At 47.8% G+C, this 17,038-nt stretch overlaps 1 protein-coding gene across 2 annotated transcripts; it reads left to right on the forward strand.

Annotated features, from left to right (window-relative positions):
• Positions 1-1,888: 1,888 nt before the first annotated feature.
• Positions 1,889-15,711, forward strand: FKBP1B (FKBP prolyl isomerase 1B). Of its 2 annotated transcripts, none has more exons than XM_012453335.2 (4): positions 1,889-2,033; positions 5,768-5,815; positions 12,923-13,035; positions 15,061-15,711. In XM_012453335.2, the coding sequence occupies exons 1-4, from the start codon at positions 1,997-1,999 to the stop codon at positions 15,103-15,105; spliced, it is 243 nt and encodes an 80-aa protein (XP_012308758.1). In that variant the 5' UTR covers positions 1,889-1,996; the 3' UTR covers positions 15,106-15,711. The 2 variants fall into 2 exon arrangements, with proteins under 2 accessions (XP_012308758.1, XP_012308757.1); XM_012453334.3 differs by having other exon boundaries at positions 15,106-15,711.
• The last annotated feature ends 1,327 nt before the right edge of the window (positions 15,712-17,038 follow it).

Raw genomic sequence — 17,038 nt, forward strand, 5'->3', positions numbered from 1 at the left:
ACCCTATGCTTGCCTGCTCTGGTGTATCCCTTAGGCTTAGTGCATTCCTGAGGCTTCTGTAGACCAGCTACATGCTTGGAAGACTCTGGGCCACATCTCGGAGCAGCCTATGAGAAATTCCAGGTTCTGACCTTCACAGTACAGTTAACCATCGTCTTTCTTGAACAACACAGCCCGTCCTCCTTCAGGGATGCAGACAACCCCATCTGGGACCTAAACATACAGGAGAGTGGGGGTGGGGAAATGGAGGAAGAACAACCTTGGGGCTCATGCTGGGCCCATTTGCCAGGGTTTTCTCCCCATGCCTATCTTCCAGTGCCACTTAGCAGAATCATACTTTCACATCAGTTTTTGTTTTTGTTTATGTTTTTCTTTTTTAAAAAATAAAGACAGCATGCCTATAATCCCAGGGCTTTGAGAGGCTCAGGCGGGTGGATAACCTGAGTTCAGGAGTTCAAGACCAGCCTGGCCAACATAGTGAAACCCTGTGTCAACTAAAAATACAACAACTAGCCAGATTTGGTGGCTCACGCCTGTAATCCCAGCTACTTGGGAGGCTGAGACACGAGACGAGAGGCAGAGGTTGCAGTGAGCCGAGACCGTACCACTGCACTCCAGCCTGGCAACAGAGTGAGATTCTGTCTTAAAAAAAAAAAAAAAATAGAGACGGAATCTCTCTATGTTGCCCAGATTGGTCTCGAACTCCTGGGCTCAAGCAATCCTCCTGTCTTGGTCTCCCAGTGTTGAGATTACAGGTGTGAGCCATTGTTCCAAAAATTGATATGCGCGGCCTCACAACAATTTTTGGAACAATGCAGATAATAATGGGGGGGGGGAGTTTTAAAAGTCCTAATTACCCTTCAAACAAATGTTACCTCCTCCAGAAAATATTTTTCTACATTCCTGAATGTCTTTTTAGGTGGAGGAGGAACTCAAAGTAGAATTCATTTACATATTCATTCATTCACTCCACAGTCCTAATCACTCCATGCGGTAACTGTGTATCCCCGTCCCTCTCAGACGTAGTACCTGGAAGACAGCCATCCTGTGTTAATTCAATTGGTATCCCCAGGGCGCATTTCTTTGCCTTGAAAATTGAGTACCCAATAAATGTGCGTGGAGCAGAACTACAGGGGTTTAGTGGTGTGGGGGGAGAGTCAGCAAGGACTGATGTCCTCCCTCCCTCCCCCAGCTCTGCTCCTACAGATCCAGGACGCCTAGCGAGGGTAGAAACCTCTCCGGTGCTTCCGCAACGCTCTGCTCTGAACTGCAGGGCACTGAGCGCATCTACTTAAAGTGATGGTTTCATTAGATAGTAACACAGCAAGACCCTGCTTCTACAAAAAATAAAAATAAAAAATAAAAAATTAGCTGGGCGTGGTTGCTCGCCCCTCTAGTCCCAGCTACTTGGGAGGTTGACGCAGAAGGATCGCTTGAGCGTCAGAGTTCGAGGTTGCTGTGAGCTAATGATCGCGCCACTGCACTCCAGCCTGGGCGACAGAGCAAGATCCTCTCTCTAAATAAAAATAAAAATGAAGTGATGGTTTAATTGTCGGCCTTTGCCTCTCCTCTTCCCCCACTCCCCACAAGTCTGTAGGACCGCGTTAACTCCCCAGAGCTTAGCACAGATTCGATGCTAAATAAATGTGTATTGGACGGATGGGCTAATGAACGGATGAATGGAGGATGAGGGGGTGCTCACCACGCTCCCCGGTCAGTGGGTTATTGTCGTCAGCGGGGCTAGGCTCGCAAACAGCCGGGCGGGGTCCCTTCCCCCGGGCCCCGCCCCGGTCGACCCCACCTTTCCGCGCGGCTCCGCCCCGCCGCCCCCTTCCCAGTGGCCCCTCCCCGCGCAGGTCCCGACTCCAGCCGCACCTCCTCCGGCTCTGCAGTGGCGGCAGGGAGGCGAGCGGGAGCGACTGCGGGGCCGGGGACGGAGCAGAGCCGGGGTCGGGCAGCAGCAGGGACCCCCGGAGGCGGGGCCTGTGGGACCGCTATGGGCGTGGAGATCGAGACCATCTCCCCGGGAGACGGTACCGGGCTCCCTCCGGAGCCAGGGGAGGGGAGTGGTCCCGGGGCGGAGCCCGGCGGGTGGGGGTCTGATTCGGAGGTGGCGCGGAGGGTCCTGAAGGGTTGGGGGGGCTGGGTGGGGAAGGCTGGCGGAGACCCCGGACGGGATTCTTGGGGGTTTAAGAGACCGTCCACCATCCTCTTCCGCGCTCACCTTTGGGAATGTAGGCGGCAGCCCGGAGGTGGGGTCTGCGGCCCGGAGGCGGGGGGTCTAGAGCCCGGAGGCGGGGGTCTATAGCCCGCAGGCGGGGTCTGCGGCCCACCACCGCCCGGGACTGCTGCTGTTGCGGCTGCAACCGCTCAGTTTTCCGCTGCTGCAGACACCCAAGGCTGGGTTTCTGCTTCGCTTTCCCTATCCTGCTCAGCGAGCTCTGGAAACCAGGGAAGACCTGCTCTCCGGTCTCCGCTGCTCGGGACTTCCTCCTAGCGCGTCCCCCGCCTGGCCTCCCGTCGGGCCCCTGCGGGCCGGCTGCGAGCGGCTGTGGGGACAGACCCAGGCTGGGGAAGGGGGAAGCGCTCCCTTGCTCGCTTCCGCATCTCGCTTTATCCTCCCGCCGCATTCAGACTCCCTGGCCTCCCTGGCCGCCCTGTCCACTCCCATGGCCTCCACAATGAAGCTTCTAAGCCCAGCCCTCCGACCTGCCAGACCTCTCCCTGGACATCCCAGGGTGTGCCCTCGTCAGCAAGTTCAAAACAAAACTCATGCTTCCCACCTTCTCCCCTGAGTGATCCTTCTTATCCCCGTTCTGTGTCTCACTTTCCCAACCCCTTGTATTACTGGGCCTGGGTATGCAAGGAATAGCCATTTCTTTATTTCTTGAAATTTAATTCATACCAAAGCCCCCACTGTCTGCAGGGTTTGATGGGCAAACTTCTTATCAGATATTATTAATATGAACAGCTCCCCTCCCCAGGAAATTGGGAGACTTCTTGGCTCCAGGCCATCTTCCTTGTCCAATCCCAACCACTACCTCGGATCTCCCCTGGGGTACAGGCTTCTTTGCCCACGCAGGAAACCTTGGTGCTGGGTCGCAGAAAGCATCTCCCTGAGACCTTGTCATCCCCCAGCAGCCCCTGATGTGGTCTCCCCATCTTCAGTCTCTCCTCCCTGCCTTCAATATCGTCCCCAATCTCATATTCACTCCCTTTCTACATCATAGTCTGAAGACTTTTCTTAAAATGCGTATTTGATCATGCCTTTCCCTTAGGCAGAAAATATTTTAATGATTTTTCTCTCTCCCTCAGGCAGAGGGGCCTTTGGTGCTGTGGTCTTTTCTCATCTTCCACACTAGAGCGTCCTCTCTGACCACCTGTCCCTAAGCCCACCACCAACTTTTTCTCAAGCTGCCTGCAAGTTGTGAAACACACCACTCGTTTCAGCAAATATTTATTGAACGTGTGTGCTAGACTCTAGGGTGACAGCGTTGAAACAGACAGGGCTCCCGCTATTGCTGGACTCCAGGCCTTTGAACATACATGTTCCCTCTTCCCAGATGGTGTTTTTTAACTTCCTCTGGCAAACTCTTACTTGTCTTTCAAGACCTAGCTTCATCATTCTTTCCTCTATGATGTTTTCCTTGACTTCTGCGGTCAGTTAGCTGCTCCCTCCTCCAGGCTCCCATAGAGTCCTCTAAATGTTGGCTCTGTGGTTAGCCTTCCCTAGGCTTTGTTATCCAGCCCCATAGCTTTAAATTCTAGCCAAATTTATACCTCCAGTGCAGACTCTTCATCTCCCTACTTGCAATATAAACGCAGATGTCTAATAGGCATCTCAAGATTGCCACCCGCACAAATCTGTTCCTCCCCAGTCTTCCCTATCTTAAGAAATAGTTCCACTCTTCATCCAGTTGCCCAAACAGAAAACCCAAGCATCGTTCTTGTTGTCTCCTTTGTCCTCATCCTGGACCCCATTTTCAATCCGATTGCACACCCTGTCAGCTCCGCTTCCAAAATATGTCTCCAGTCTATTTCACTCTCTTCTCTGCTGCTGCCACCTTAAATCAAGCTATCATTGATTTCTTGTCTGGATTATTGCAACAGACGCCTAACCGTCCATCCTACACACAGCAGCCAGAGTGATCTTATAAAATCTTAATTCGGATTATGTCATTCTCTGGCTTAAAACCCTCCGGTGGTTTACTATTGCACTTAGCATTAAATCCCGCTCTGCAAGGCCTGCATGACCCATCTCCTTCCCATCTCTCTCCTCCCTCCCTTCTTTCCAGCACCTGGCTTCCTCAATGGCTGCAAATGTACTGACTCTGTGCACTTGTTACTCCTTCCCCAAGTGCACTCTCCCGGTATTTTGCTCATCCTTCAAGTCCCAGCTCCAGCGGCACCTTCTCCAAGAGGCCATCCTGGACCACTCTTTCTGAAATGGCCTGTCCCACTGCATCTCCCTTTAATACATCATTATGTATATTTTGTTTACAGTACTCATCATGAACCATAATCATTTTGTGTATTTAAGTATTGTCTCTGTCCATTAGAATATGAACTCCAGGGCGAGTGTAGTGGCTCATGCCTATAATCTCAGCATTTTGGGAGGTTGAGATGGGAGGATCTCTTGAGCCCAGGAGTTCAAGGCCAGCCTGGACAACATGTCAAGACCCTGTCTCTAAAAAAAAAAAAAATTTTTTTTTCATTAGCTTGGTGTGGCAGCATGCATCTGTAGTCCCAGCTACTCAGAAGGTTGAGGCAGGAAGATTGCTTGAGCCCAGGAGGTCAAGGCTACACTGAGCGAAGATCATGCTACTGTACTCCAGCCTGGGTGACACACTGAGACCCCTACTCTTAAAAAAAAAGTAAACTCTAAAAGAATAGGGATAGAGGTCTTTTCTGTAGTGTTCACTGCTGTATCCCTGTGATCAGGCACAGGCTTGGCACATTGTAGGTACTCAGTAAATATGTGTGGTTTTGTTTTGTTTTGTTTGCTTGTTTGTTTAGACAGGGTCTTGCTCTGTCACCCAGGCTGGAGTGCAGTAGCGTGAATACAGCTCACTGCAGCCTTGACCTCCTGGGCTCAAGCAATCCTCCCACTTTAGCCTCTCGAGTAGCTGGGACTATAGGTGTGCACCACCACACCCAGCTAATTGAAAATAATTTTTTTTTAGAGATGGGGGTCTCCCTATGTTGCCCAGGGTGGTCTGGAAGTCCTGGGCTCAAGTGATCCTCCTATTTCAGCCTCCCAAAGTGCTGGGATTACAGATGTGAGCCACCGCACCTGGCCTCTCAGCAAATATTTGTAAATGATTATGTTTATTCATAATCATTGGAGTAGAATCTGCATTATTATCTGGTATTTGTGTGTCTATTTCCATACCTTCCTCTTGAGTTCATATGTTGCTCTGCATGTCTAAAGTCTGGTCCAGTCCTGGCACACAGAAGGCCAACTGTAAACGTCTGTGGAATGGATGAAGTGAAGTAAAAGGAGCAATCAAAGAAAATGGGGGTGGGGTGGTGGGAAAGCCCAGGAGAGTGCAGAGTGGAGAAAACCAAGGGGGTAAAGTAAATCCAGGCCAGAGAGGTGACGTGACTCGTTCTGGGTCATACAGGACCCAGAGCCAGAATTAGGGCCCCAGGTGTCTCCATGGTGTGGAGGCAAATGCAGGCTGGAACTCTTGGTCGGATCATACTTAATGTCCCAGGTGTTTTTCCAATACACTACTCCTTCATCTGCTCTCATGTCTCCCTGCAGGAAGGACATTCCCCAAGAAGGGCCAGACATGTGTGGTGCACTACACAGGTAAGTCTCACCCCCTCGGCCCCCACCCAGTCCTGCCCCTCCCAAGGCAGAACTGTCCTCTGAGCTTCTCTCCAGAGGTGCCTGTCTCTGGATCAGGCCTAAAGCCCAAGGCAGCAGGGTCTCCCTGTGACCAGCCATTCCCCTACTCCCCCCAGCCAGTCTGGTGGGAATGATAAAGGAGGCTTGGAGGCCAGCTCTTCCCCTCTTCTACCAGCAAGGGCCATCCATGGTGCCAGCTTCTAGGTGAGTCAGGCAACTTCAGTCCCCTTCCTTCTGCTGTGGTCATGGTGGAGCCCCTGTCCCTGCTCGATCTGCCTGATATTTGGAAATCCCTCTTAGAGCTCCCAGCAGACTTGCTCTCCATCCTGCAGTATCATTAAGAAGAGGAGGAAGAGAGAGGACAGACAAGTCATGCAGAGGCTTCGATGCTGTTTGAGGAACAGTGCTTGTCTCTGGGTGCTGGGGGAGCCCGGAGCGGGGCTGATCCCTGTTAGATGCTCTTTATCTGCAGGCGAGGTGGGCTGGGTTCTTCAGGACTGCTGGCAGGAAGATCATGAGCAGGTGTTTGTTCCCAGGGGGGTGAGCACCCTGCCTTGTGACCTGCTTCCTGAAGTAGCAAACTCAATGACAGCCACTTAGCAGACAGCAAGGCCTGGTTAATTCCTAGGACATATTCAGATGGGGCCATTTTTAGCAATTCTGTGGGCCAGTGTGAAGCACAAGGTTAATTCTAGGCAGACGGTGTGGATGTTTTCAGCAGTTATGTGGCTGGTCGCTGACGTCAGTGGGCTGGACCGTGTTTTATCTCCTGGTGATATGGCCTAATTACCATGGGTCCTCTGGGGCCTCTGACTTGTGTAATTGATTTATCAATTTTACATGTTGTAGATAGACTAGTATTTATCAAGTTACTGAAACCACAACATCCTTTTGCAAAGTCCTTTCACAATACATACATAGGGCAGCGGCTCTGGTCTCGGGAGAGACTGTCTTATCAAACACAGAAGGAGATTGTGGGACTTCTGGTAAACTTTTTTTTTTTTTTGAGACAGAGTCTCGCTCTGTTGCCCAGGCTGGAGTGCAGTGATTTGGCTCACTGAAACCTCTGCCTCCTGGGTTCAAGCAATTCTCCTGCCTCAGCCACCTAAGTAGCTGGGACTATAGCCGTACACCACCATGCGCAGCTAATTTTTGTATTTTTAGTAGAAATGGAGTTTCTCCATGTTGGCCAGGATGTTCTTGATCTCTCTCTCTCTTTTTTATTTTTTGAGATAGAGTCTTGCTCTGTTGCCCAGGGCTGGAGTGCAATGGCTCGATCTCTGTTCACTGCAACCTTCTGTCTCCTGGGTTCAATCTATTCTCCTGCCTCAGCCTCCAAAGTAGTTGGGACTACAGGTGCTTACCACCATGCCCAGCTAATTTTTTGTGTTTTTAGTAGAGATGAGGTTTCACTGTGTTAGCCAGGATGGTCTCGATCTCCTGACCTCGTGATCTGCCCTCCTGGCCTCCCAAAGTGCTTGGATTACAGACATCAGCCATAGTGCCCGGCCCTTTTGGTAAACTTTTAAGTTAAATATAAATACAGTAGAGAACATAATGTAAGATGTCCAGCTCAATGCATTTTTTCAGAGTGATCACACTTATGTAACCACCACCCAGATAAGCATAGACCATTACCAGCATCCCAAAAAGTCTCCCCAGTGTCTTCTCCGGTCATTCCACCTCTCTAGAGGTAGCTATCATTGTTTTTGTTTTTGTTTATTGCTGTTGCTGTTTTGAGACAGGGTCTCACTCTGTCACTCAGGCCAAGTGCAGTAGTGATCACAGTTACTGCAGCCTCGACCTCTCAGGCTCAAGTGATCCTCCTGCTTCAGTCTCCTGACTAGCTGGGACCACAGGCACAAGCCACCATACCTGGCTAATTTTTCATTTTTTGTAGAGATGGGGATCTCATTATGTTGCCCAGGCTGCTCTTGAACTTCTATATGCAAGCCATCCTCCCACCTTGGCCTCCTAGTGCTGGGATTGCAGATATGAGCCACTGCACTTGGCCGACAACTATTATTCTGATTTTTGTCTCCATGGATTGATTTTGCCTATTTTTGAACTTCATATAAATGGAACCATAGAGTATATACTCTTTTATGTTAGGCTCATTTCACTCAATATCATGTCTGTGAGATATATCCAGAGGGATTTATTCCTCTACAGCATTTTAACGTATGAGTATATTACAATTTATGTATCCTCTCTACTGCAGATGAACATTGGGTTGTTCATAGTTTTTGGTTATTACAGATAGTGTCACCTTGATCAGTCTTGCAGGCATCTCTTAGTGTACATGTGTACAGACATATGTGCATGTTTCTGTTGGGTATATACCCAGAAGTGGGGTACAGGGTTATACCTAGGCTCAGCATTACCAGTTCTGTCCAACAGCTTTCCAAAGTCGTTGTGCCAATTTCCACTCAGCAGCTGTGTAGGAGAGTGCCAGTTGATGCTGAGGACCAGCACCTGGGGGTTCTGGTTTCAAACAACCCTACTAGTATGGAGTCAGGAGGCCACCTCTGACCAGCTAAGTCACCTTACACTGTTCCCTGAAGTAAGGGATGATGTAACGTTTGAGTTTTGCCTTTTGAGGGAAACTTAGGAAGCCTTAGGAACCTTGACAACACTTGATGTTGTCAAGTTTTTTTTTTTTTGAGACAGAGTCTCTGTTGTTCAGCCTGGAGTGTAATGGCACGATCTTGGCTCACTACAACCTCTGCCTCCCAGGTCCAAGTGATTCTCCTGCCTCAACCTCCTGAGTAGCTAGGATTATAGGCGTGTGCCACCATGCCCAGCTAATTTTTGTATTTCTAGTAAAGACGGGGTTTCACCATGTTGGCCAGGCTCATCTCGAACTCCTGACCTCAGGTGATCCACCTGCCTCGGCCTCCCAAAGTGCTGGGATCACAGGCGTGAGCCACCGCGTCAGGCCTTGTTTTGGTTTTGGCCTGCTCTGGTGAGTGCCCGGTAGTATCTCATTGTGTTGTTTTGTTTTTGTTTTTGTTTTGAGACAAGGTCTTGCTCTGTTGCCAAGGCTGGAGTACAGTGGTGCGATCTTGGCTCACTGCAACCTCCACCTCCCGGGTTCAAGCGATTCTCATGCCTCAGACTCCTAAGTAGCTGGGACTACAGGCACATGCCACCACACGCAGCTAATTTTTGTATTTTTTCGTAGAGATGGGGTTTCGCCATGTTGGCCATGCTGGTCACTATGGTTTTGATTTGTGTTTCCCTGATGATGAATGAAATTGAGCACCTTTTCATGTGCCTGCTGGCCATTTGATATCATCTTTAGACTGCTCTAATTTTGTCCATTTTTAAAAATTAGGTTGTCTTTTTCTTATTGATTTATAGGAGTTTGGTATGTATTTTGGATGTGAGTCTTTTGTTCATTGTATCTATTTCAAACATCTCCCACACTGTGGCTTGCCTTTTTACTCTCTTAATAGTATCTTTTGAACAGAAGTTCTTTTTTTTGATTATTTCTTTTTTCTTTTCTTTCTTTTCAAAAAATTTTTTCTTTTTTATTTTTGAGATAGGATCTCACTCTGTTACCCAGGCTGGAGTTCAGTGGCTCCAGGCTTTAGGATCATGCTCACTGCAGCCTTGATCTCCTGGGTTCAAGGTATCCTCCCATGTCAGCCTCCCAAGTAGCTGGGACTACAGGAACATGCCACTGTGACTAATTTTAAATTTTTCTATAGAGAGTGGGGGTCTCCCTATGTTTCCCAGGCCCTGGGTTCAAGTGATCCTCCTGCTTTAGCCTCCCAAAGTGCTGGTATTACAGGTGTGAGCCACTGTACCCAGCCTGACAGAAGTTCCTAATTTTGATGAAGTCTGACTTATCAGTCTTTTCCTTTATGGTTAGAACTTTCTGTGTTCATTTTAAGAAATCTTTATCTGTCAGGCCCGTTGCAGTGGCTCACGCCTGTAATCCCAGCACTTTGGGAGGCTGAGGCGGGTTGATTACCTGAGGTCAGGAGTTTGAGACCAGCCTGGGCAACATGGTGAAATGCTGTCTCTACTGAAAATACAAAAATTAGCCAGGCGTGGTGGCACATGCCTGTAATCCCAGCTACTAGGGAGGCTGAGATAGGAGAATCTCTTGAACCCAGGAGGCGGAGGTTGCAGTGAGCCGAGATCGAGCCAGAGCAATCCAGCCTGGGTGACAGAGACAAGACTCCATCTCAAAAAAAAAAAAAAAAGAAAGAAATCTTTGTCTGTCTCCAGGTCATGAGATATCCTTCTATTTATTATCTTGTAAAAGCTTTATTGTTCTATCTTTCACATTTAGGTTTATGATTCATTTGAAATTGATTTTTTGTGTGGATTTGGTAGGGTTAGGGTTCATTTTTTTTCCCTTGTGAATATACTGTTGACCCAGCAAACTTAATGCAAAAAAAATCATCCTTTATTTGCTGCATTGCAGTGGCATCTTTGTCTAATCAAATCACCATACAGGTGGGTCTGGTTCTAGACTGCATGGTTGTGGCTGAACTTGTCGCAATAGATAACTGAAGTTATTTATCCAAAGTAGGTTAAGTCACATGAAACCTGAAGAAAGTAAGGAATGAGAAAGGGAAGTTGGTCTATAAATGGAGTGTGTGAATGTGTGCATATCTGTGTGCATATTTGTATAAGTATGTATCTGTGTATCTAAACATTTTCTTAGCATCCGTTTGGCCACCAGGGTTTTTCTCCTGCGTGTGAGTGCATAAGTGCACGTGAACATGCATAAGTATCTCTGTATATTTGAATATCTTAGCAACCTTAGCAAATGCACCAGTTTTATGTATGTATGTATATATGTTGAGACGGAGTCTTGCTCTGTCGCCCTGGCTGGAGTGCAGTGGCTCAATCTCAGCTCACTGCAGCCTCTGCCTCCCGGGTTCCAGCAATTCTCCTGCCTCAGCCTTCCGAGCAGCTGGGTCTACAGGTGCATGCCACCATGCCTGTCTAATTTTATTTTTGTATTTTTAGGAGAGACAGGGTTTTACCATGTTGGCCAGGATAGTCTTGATCTCCTGACCTTGTGATCCACCTGCCTCGGCCTCCCAAAGTGTTGGGATTTTACAGGTGTGAGCCACTGCACCCGGCGCAAATGCACGAGTCAGTATTTGATCTTGTTAGCATCCATCTGCATGTACCTCTGTGTAGCCAGAAGGGTTTTCTCCTTTGCCTCATTTAGTACCCAGGGCAAAAGCCTAATGTATTCTACTCAGAAAGTAGTTAAATAAGACAGTTTCTCTAATATACATTTTAGTTGTAGGAATTAGGAAGTGGCATCATGGATTCTTGGACACTAAGCTGGCTCTACTTCCTACGTTAAGCATGGCAAATCTGAGGCCCTGGGAGAGGAAGTGATCTGCCCAGTGTCTCACAATGAGTTAGTTTCAGAGTGAAGTCAAAACTCAGTCTCTGGACTTACAAGCAAGGTCTTTCTCTACTTCCAAATGGCCTTCTGTGGTGGTCCAGGGACTGCTAGGAGCAGTCGTGGAACCGCATCATTTGTAGAAGGTCTGATCTTTGAGTCAGAATCACCAATAAGAATTGAGAATAGCTGCTGGGCCTTGGGCTGCTGGACTGAGATGACATGTGGACATCGGATGACAGGCATCTGAAGCAGAGGCTGGGCGACCCAGAACCGCTGGACCAGCACCTGGGGGTTCTGGTTTCAAACAACCCTATTAGTATGGAGTCAGGAGGCCACCTCTGACCAGCTAAGTCACCTTACACTGTTCCCTGCAGTAACGGATGATGTAACCTTTGAGTTTTGCCTTTTGGGGGAAACTTAGGAAGCTTTAGGAACCTTATGTGAGGACTCAACCTGAGGCTGGAATAGCTGGGAAAACAGACCTTTAGGTGGAGGAAGTGGCATAAAAAAGTTGAAATGTCTGGCTGGGCGCAGTGGCTCACGCCTGTAATCCCAGCACTTTGGGAGACCGAGGTGGGCGGATCACCTGAGGTCAGGAGTTCGAGACCAGCCTGGCCAACATGGTGAAGCCCCTTCTCTACTAAAAATACAAAAAAATTAGCCAGGCATGGTAGCAGGTGCCTGCAGTCCCAGCTACTCAGGAAGCTGAAGCAGGAGAATTGCTTGAACCTGGGAGGTAGAAGTTGCAGTGAGCCGAGATCATACCACTGCACTCCAGCCTGGGCCACAGAGCGAGACTCCGTCTCAAAAAAGAAAAAAAAGTTGAAAAGTGCAGAGGAATTTGAGAAAAGCATGATCTGAATAGGACACAGAGAGAAGGGTAGGGAGGGGAGAACAGAGAGGGTTATAAGCAGGCAAGAGCCGGATCGTGAAGTGCCTGTATGCAAGGTAGGCATTTGGATTCTGCCCTGGGGAGCTATTGAAGTATTTCAAGCAGGGGAGTAATAGAATCAGATTTGTGTTTAAAGAAAAAAAAAGTCAGTCTGGATGCCAAGTGGACAATGACATGGAGGGGAGTAAAAGAGGATCAAAAAGCCCAGTTCAGAGGTTGTTCCTGTGCACAGGTGAGATAAGCTGGTGACTTGGTGGTGGTAATAGAAATGAAGAAAAGGCACAGCATGGTGGCTCACGCCTGTAATCCCAGCACTTTGGGAGGCTGAGGCGGGTGGATCACCTGTGGTCAGAAGTTTAAGAACAACCTGGCCAACTTGGTGAAACCCCGTTTCTACTAAAAATACAAAAATCATCTAGATGTGGTGGCAGGTGCCTATAATGCCAGCTACTTGAGAGGCTGAGGCAGGAGAATTGCTTGAACCTTGGAAGCAGAAGTTGCAGTGAGCTGAGATTGTGCCACTGCACTCCAGCCTGGGTGACATAGTGAGATTCCGTCTCTAAATAAATAAATAAAAGAAATGAAGAAAATAGGTGGAGTCCAAAGATATGGAGGACCTGGTGATAGGCAGTATGTGGGGGTAAGGCCGAGGGAAGTGTCCAGATTTCCTGCTTGGGCAACAGGATGGATGGGAGGATCGGAAGATGAGCAGGTGTGTGCAGAAAAGGCATTCCATTTTAGACGTGGAATCTGAATCGGGAGTTAACTCATGACCCTATTCTTGCTTTAACAGGAATGCTCCAAAATGGGAAGAAATTTGATTCATCCAGAGACAGAAACAAACCTTTCAAGTTCAGAATTGGCAAACAGGAAGTCATCAAAGGTTTCGAAGAGGGCGCAGCCCAGGTAGGATGAGGATTTGCATTAAAGGGGATCTGGGGAGTTGGGGATCTGGGCTCAGCACTCTGCCTCCACCTCCACCTTCACCCGCTCACAGACCACTACAGGTTTGACTCTACCGCCAGGCCATGGCAACGCCATCTGGTGTCCCTTCCTGGCTTTGCGCCCCCACCCCTCTCCTTGCCAGCATGCCTCTTTTGTGTTCCCGGGGGGGCTCTCATCCCAAGCACATTCCTGTAGGCTTGCTTAGAACAAGCTGAGTGCCAGGCCCAGTGGTTCAAGCCTGTAATCCCAGCACTTTGGGAGGCCGAGTGGGATGGATCACTTGAAGCCAGGAGTTCAAGATCAGCCTCACCAACATGGGGTAACCCCATCCCTACTAAAAATACAGGCACAATGGTGCATGCCTGTAATCCCAGCTACTTGGGAGGCTGAGACAGGAGAATCACTTGAACCCAGGAGGTAAAGGTTGCAGTGAGCAGACATTATGCCACTGCATTCCAGCCCAGGTGAGGGAGTGAGACTGTGTCTTAAAAAACAAAACGAAAAACAAACTAGCTGAGGTCTACCAGTTGTCTGAGACTGAGGTGGCAGAAGACTTTGGGTGCAGTAGGCCAAGAAGATTTTTTGTTTTTTTTTTGCTTTTTTGGAAAGAATTTCAGACTTACAAAAATATTACAGAAATAGTACAGAGTTCTTCTATACTCTATCCGGCTTCCTCTTCTTGCATAGCTATAGTACAATGATCAAAACCAGGACATTCACATCGATATAATATTTCTTACTTATTCAAATTTTTGATTATTCAAAATTCAAAAATAGAATTTATTGGATTAGAATGTAATTTCTAATTAAATAGAATTAGAATTTAATTTAAAATTTCACCACTTGTCCCACTAATACTGAGCGGGTTCTCAACAACTGCTGTGATGCACCCTGGTTCAAGCTCTCCTTCCTTGGTCTGTCTGTGAAGTCCTATGATGCTCCCTTACAAAAGGTTTTGTTTTTGGTGTTTTTTTTCAGACAGAGTCTCACTCTGTCACTGAGGCTGGAGTGCAGCGGCACAATCTCTGCTCACTGCAACCTCTACCTCCTGGGTTCAAGCAATTCTCCTGCCTCAGCCACCTAAGTAGCTGGGATTATAGGCTCCCATTTCCATGCCCAGCTACTTTTTTTGTTTTTTTTTTTTTTTTTTTTGAGACTGAGTTTTACTGTTGTTACCCAGACTGGAGTGCAATGGCGCGATCTTGGCTCACTGCGACCTCCTCCTCCTGGGTTCAGGCAATTCTGCCTCAGCCTCCTGAGTAGCTAGGATTACAGGCACACGCCACCACGCCCAGCTAATTTTTTGTATTTTTAGTAGAGACGGGGTTTCACCATGTTGACCAGGATGGTCTCGATCTCTTGACCTCGTGATCCACTCGCCTCGGCCTCCCAAAGTGCTGGGATTACAGGCGTGAGCCACCGCGCCCGGCCTTTTTTTGTATTTTTTAGTAGAAACTGAGTTTTGCCATATTGGCCAGGCTGGTCTTGAACTCCTGGACTCAAGAGATCTGCCCACCTTGGCCTCCCAATGCTGGGATTATAGATGTGAGCCAACGCGGCCTGCCACAATAGGTCTTGTAAGAGGCCCTTGCCACCTTGCTGGTGTCTCTAGTCTCTAAGCCACTTTAATGAACTGCTCCTGTCACCTACTTAAGTATGTACCTGTGCTATTCATACACCCTCTTTCCTAAAGAGGCCTATTCTTTGGAAGAGGGTGAGGAACAACTATGAACAAATGGAAGTGTTTCAGTCATACAGAAATTGAGTAAGCAGTAATGTTTGTCAGATGTATGAATTTGAGACCACTTTGTAAGGGTTACTGCCCCACAGTCACATCTCTGCTGAGGCAGAATCTGCATTTGTTACCGCTCTTAGCACAATTTCTATGTATCACATGTAAGATTTTCATCTCAGATCTTCAGAGTTAACACTGAGGATGGTTTGGGAAAATGCCATAGTCATCTAACTTTTTTCTTTTAAATCAAGCTGGGTCCTCTTTCTCCTCTCCCCATCTGCCCCCATCCCTGCTAGATGAGCTTGGGGCAGAGGGCGAAGCTGACCTGCACCCCTGATGTGGCATATGGAGCCACGGGCCACCCTGGTGTCATCCCTCCCAATGCCACCCTCATCTTTGACGTGGAGCTGCTCAACTTAGAGTGAAGGCAGGAAGGAACTCGAGGTGGCTGGAGATGGCTGCTGCTCTCCCTCCTAGCCTGCTCTGCCACTGGGACGGCTCCTCCTGTTTGGGGCTCTTGATCAGTGTGCTGACCTCACTGCCCCATGGCATCATCTGTTCTCTCTGCCCAAGTTGCTCTGTGTGTGTTCGTCAGTGTTCATGCGAATTCTTGCTTGAGGAAACTTCGGTTGCAGATTGAAGCATTTCAGGTTTTGCATTTTGTGTGATGCATGTAGCAGCCTTTCTTGATGACAGAACATAGACCTCTTGTTCGCACAATCTATACTGCCTTACCTTCACTTAAGCCACACACAAGGTGCTCAGACATGAAATGTACATGGCGTACACAGAGGGACTTGAGCCAGTTACCTTTGCTGTCACTTTCTCTCTTATAAATTCTGTTGGCTGCTCACAATGTCCTCTTTGGAAATATGTAAAATAAAGGCTCTGTGCTTGACAAATTCCTGTCCATCCTTATTGTAGGTAGGAAGTGCTCTAAGGACCACACAAGCCAGTTGCCCTTGGGAAAGAGTGGAAAGGAGGGTTCCAGGTGGCTAGGTGAATGATAAACATAATAGCTACAATGTGAGCATTTTACATGCTGGGCCTTGTTCTATATACTTTTTTTTTTTTTTTTTTTGAGATGGAGTCTCGCTCTATCACAGGCTGGGGTGCAGTGGCACAATCTTGGCTCACTGAAACCTCTGCCTTCTGGGTTCAAATGATTCTCGTGCTCACCACCACGCCTGGCTAATTTTTGTATTTTTAGTACAGACGGGGTTTTGTCTTACTGGCCAGGCTGGTCTCGAACTCCTGACCTCAAGTGATCTGCCTGCCTCAGCTTTTTAAAGTGATTGGATTACAGGTGTGAGCCACTGTGCCTGGCTGTATATATATTTAAATTATAACCATTAATCCTCTAAGCAATCCTGCAAAGTACATATTACCTGCCACTCATCTCAGGTTCAGAATCCTCCTCTGCATAACTAAAGAAATATAGGGTCCAAATCTTACAGCCTAGCAATCAAATGTGGGATTTGAGCACTGACGTGCTCTTGCAATCTTTGTTTGGACTATAGCAAGAGGAATGAGCTCCAATCACCCGGATGGAAACAGAACACTTTGCACTTTGTGCATCTGAACAAATGAAGATGTTACGGGCTTGAAGTCATTGGGAAGTTCCTTGTGAAAACAATGTGTGATTCTGACTTGTTTTCACACACATTGCTTAGTTTCACCTAGACTTGTTCTGACTTACATTGAGGAATTACTTTTGAGAAGAATGTATGATTCTGAACTTGTTTCCAGATATTGTGCTTATTTCATCAACATTTATTGTAACTGACTAGAAACACCAGTTAGGTTTTAAAATCAGCCCACTTATTGGTGTAGGTTACATGTAGGTCATGCATAGGTCAGAGGAGCCTGGGGCAATGTGCTCAAACATTTTTCTTTCTGTTGGTGTAGGGTGAGAAGAACTGCCATAGTCGGGGTTTTTTTAAAAAAATCATTTATTTTAAAAAATGGAGATGGGGGATCTCACTATGTGGCCCAGGCTGGTCTCAAACTCCTGGCCTCAAGTTATCTTCTCTCCTCAGCCTCCCAAAGTGTTGGGATTACGGGTTTAAATCACTGCGCTTAGACGATAGAGTTTTCTATCAGTGATGACTTGAAATTGTTTCAAGATTGAGGAGGGAGGGGCTAACAGGTACTGTTAGTGTTCTTCATAAACCCACTAATACATGTCACATGTGTCATACATATGCTATGGGGCCATGTCATCTTGGC

Source organism: Aotus nancymaae, unplaced genomic scaffold (assembly GCF_030222135.1).
Source record: "Aotus nancymaae isolate 86718 unplaced genomic scaffold, 86718_ANA_hifiasm-v0.15.2.pri h1tg000057l, whole genome shotgun sequence".
NCBI lineage: Eukaryota > Metazoa > Chordata > Mammalia > Primates > Aotidae > Aotus > Aotus nancymaae.

Bases quoted from the DNA above. Each gene is read 5' to 3' on its own strand.
- FKBP1B (XM_012453334.3), top strand. From the start codon at position 1,997: ATGGGCGTGGAGATCGAGACCATCTCCCCGGGAGACG. The intron at 5,816-12,922 runs GTAAGTCTCACC...TTGCTTTAACAG, and splicing joins ATGTGTGGTGCACTACACAG to GAATGCTCCAAAATGGGAAG. The intron at 13,036-15,105 runs GTAGGATGAGGA...CATCCCTGCTAG, and splicing joins TCGAAGAGGGCGCAGCCCAG to ATGAGCTTGGGGCAGAGGGC.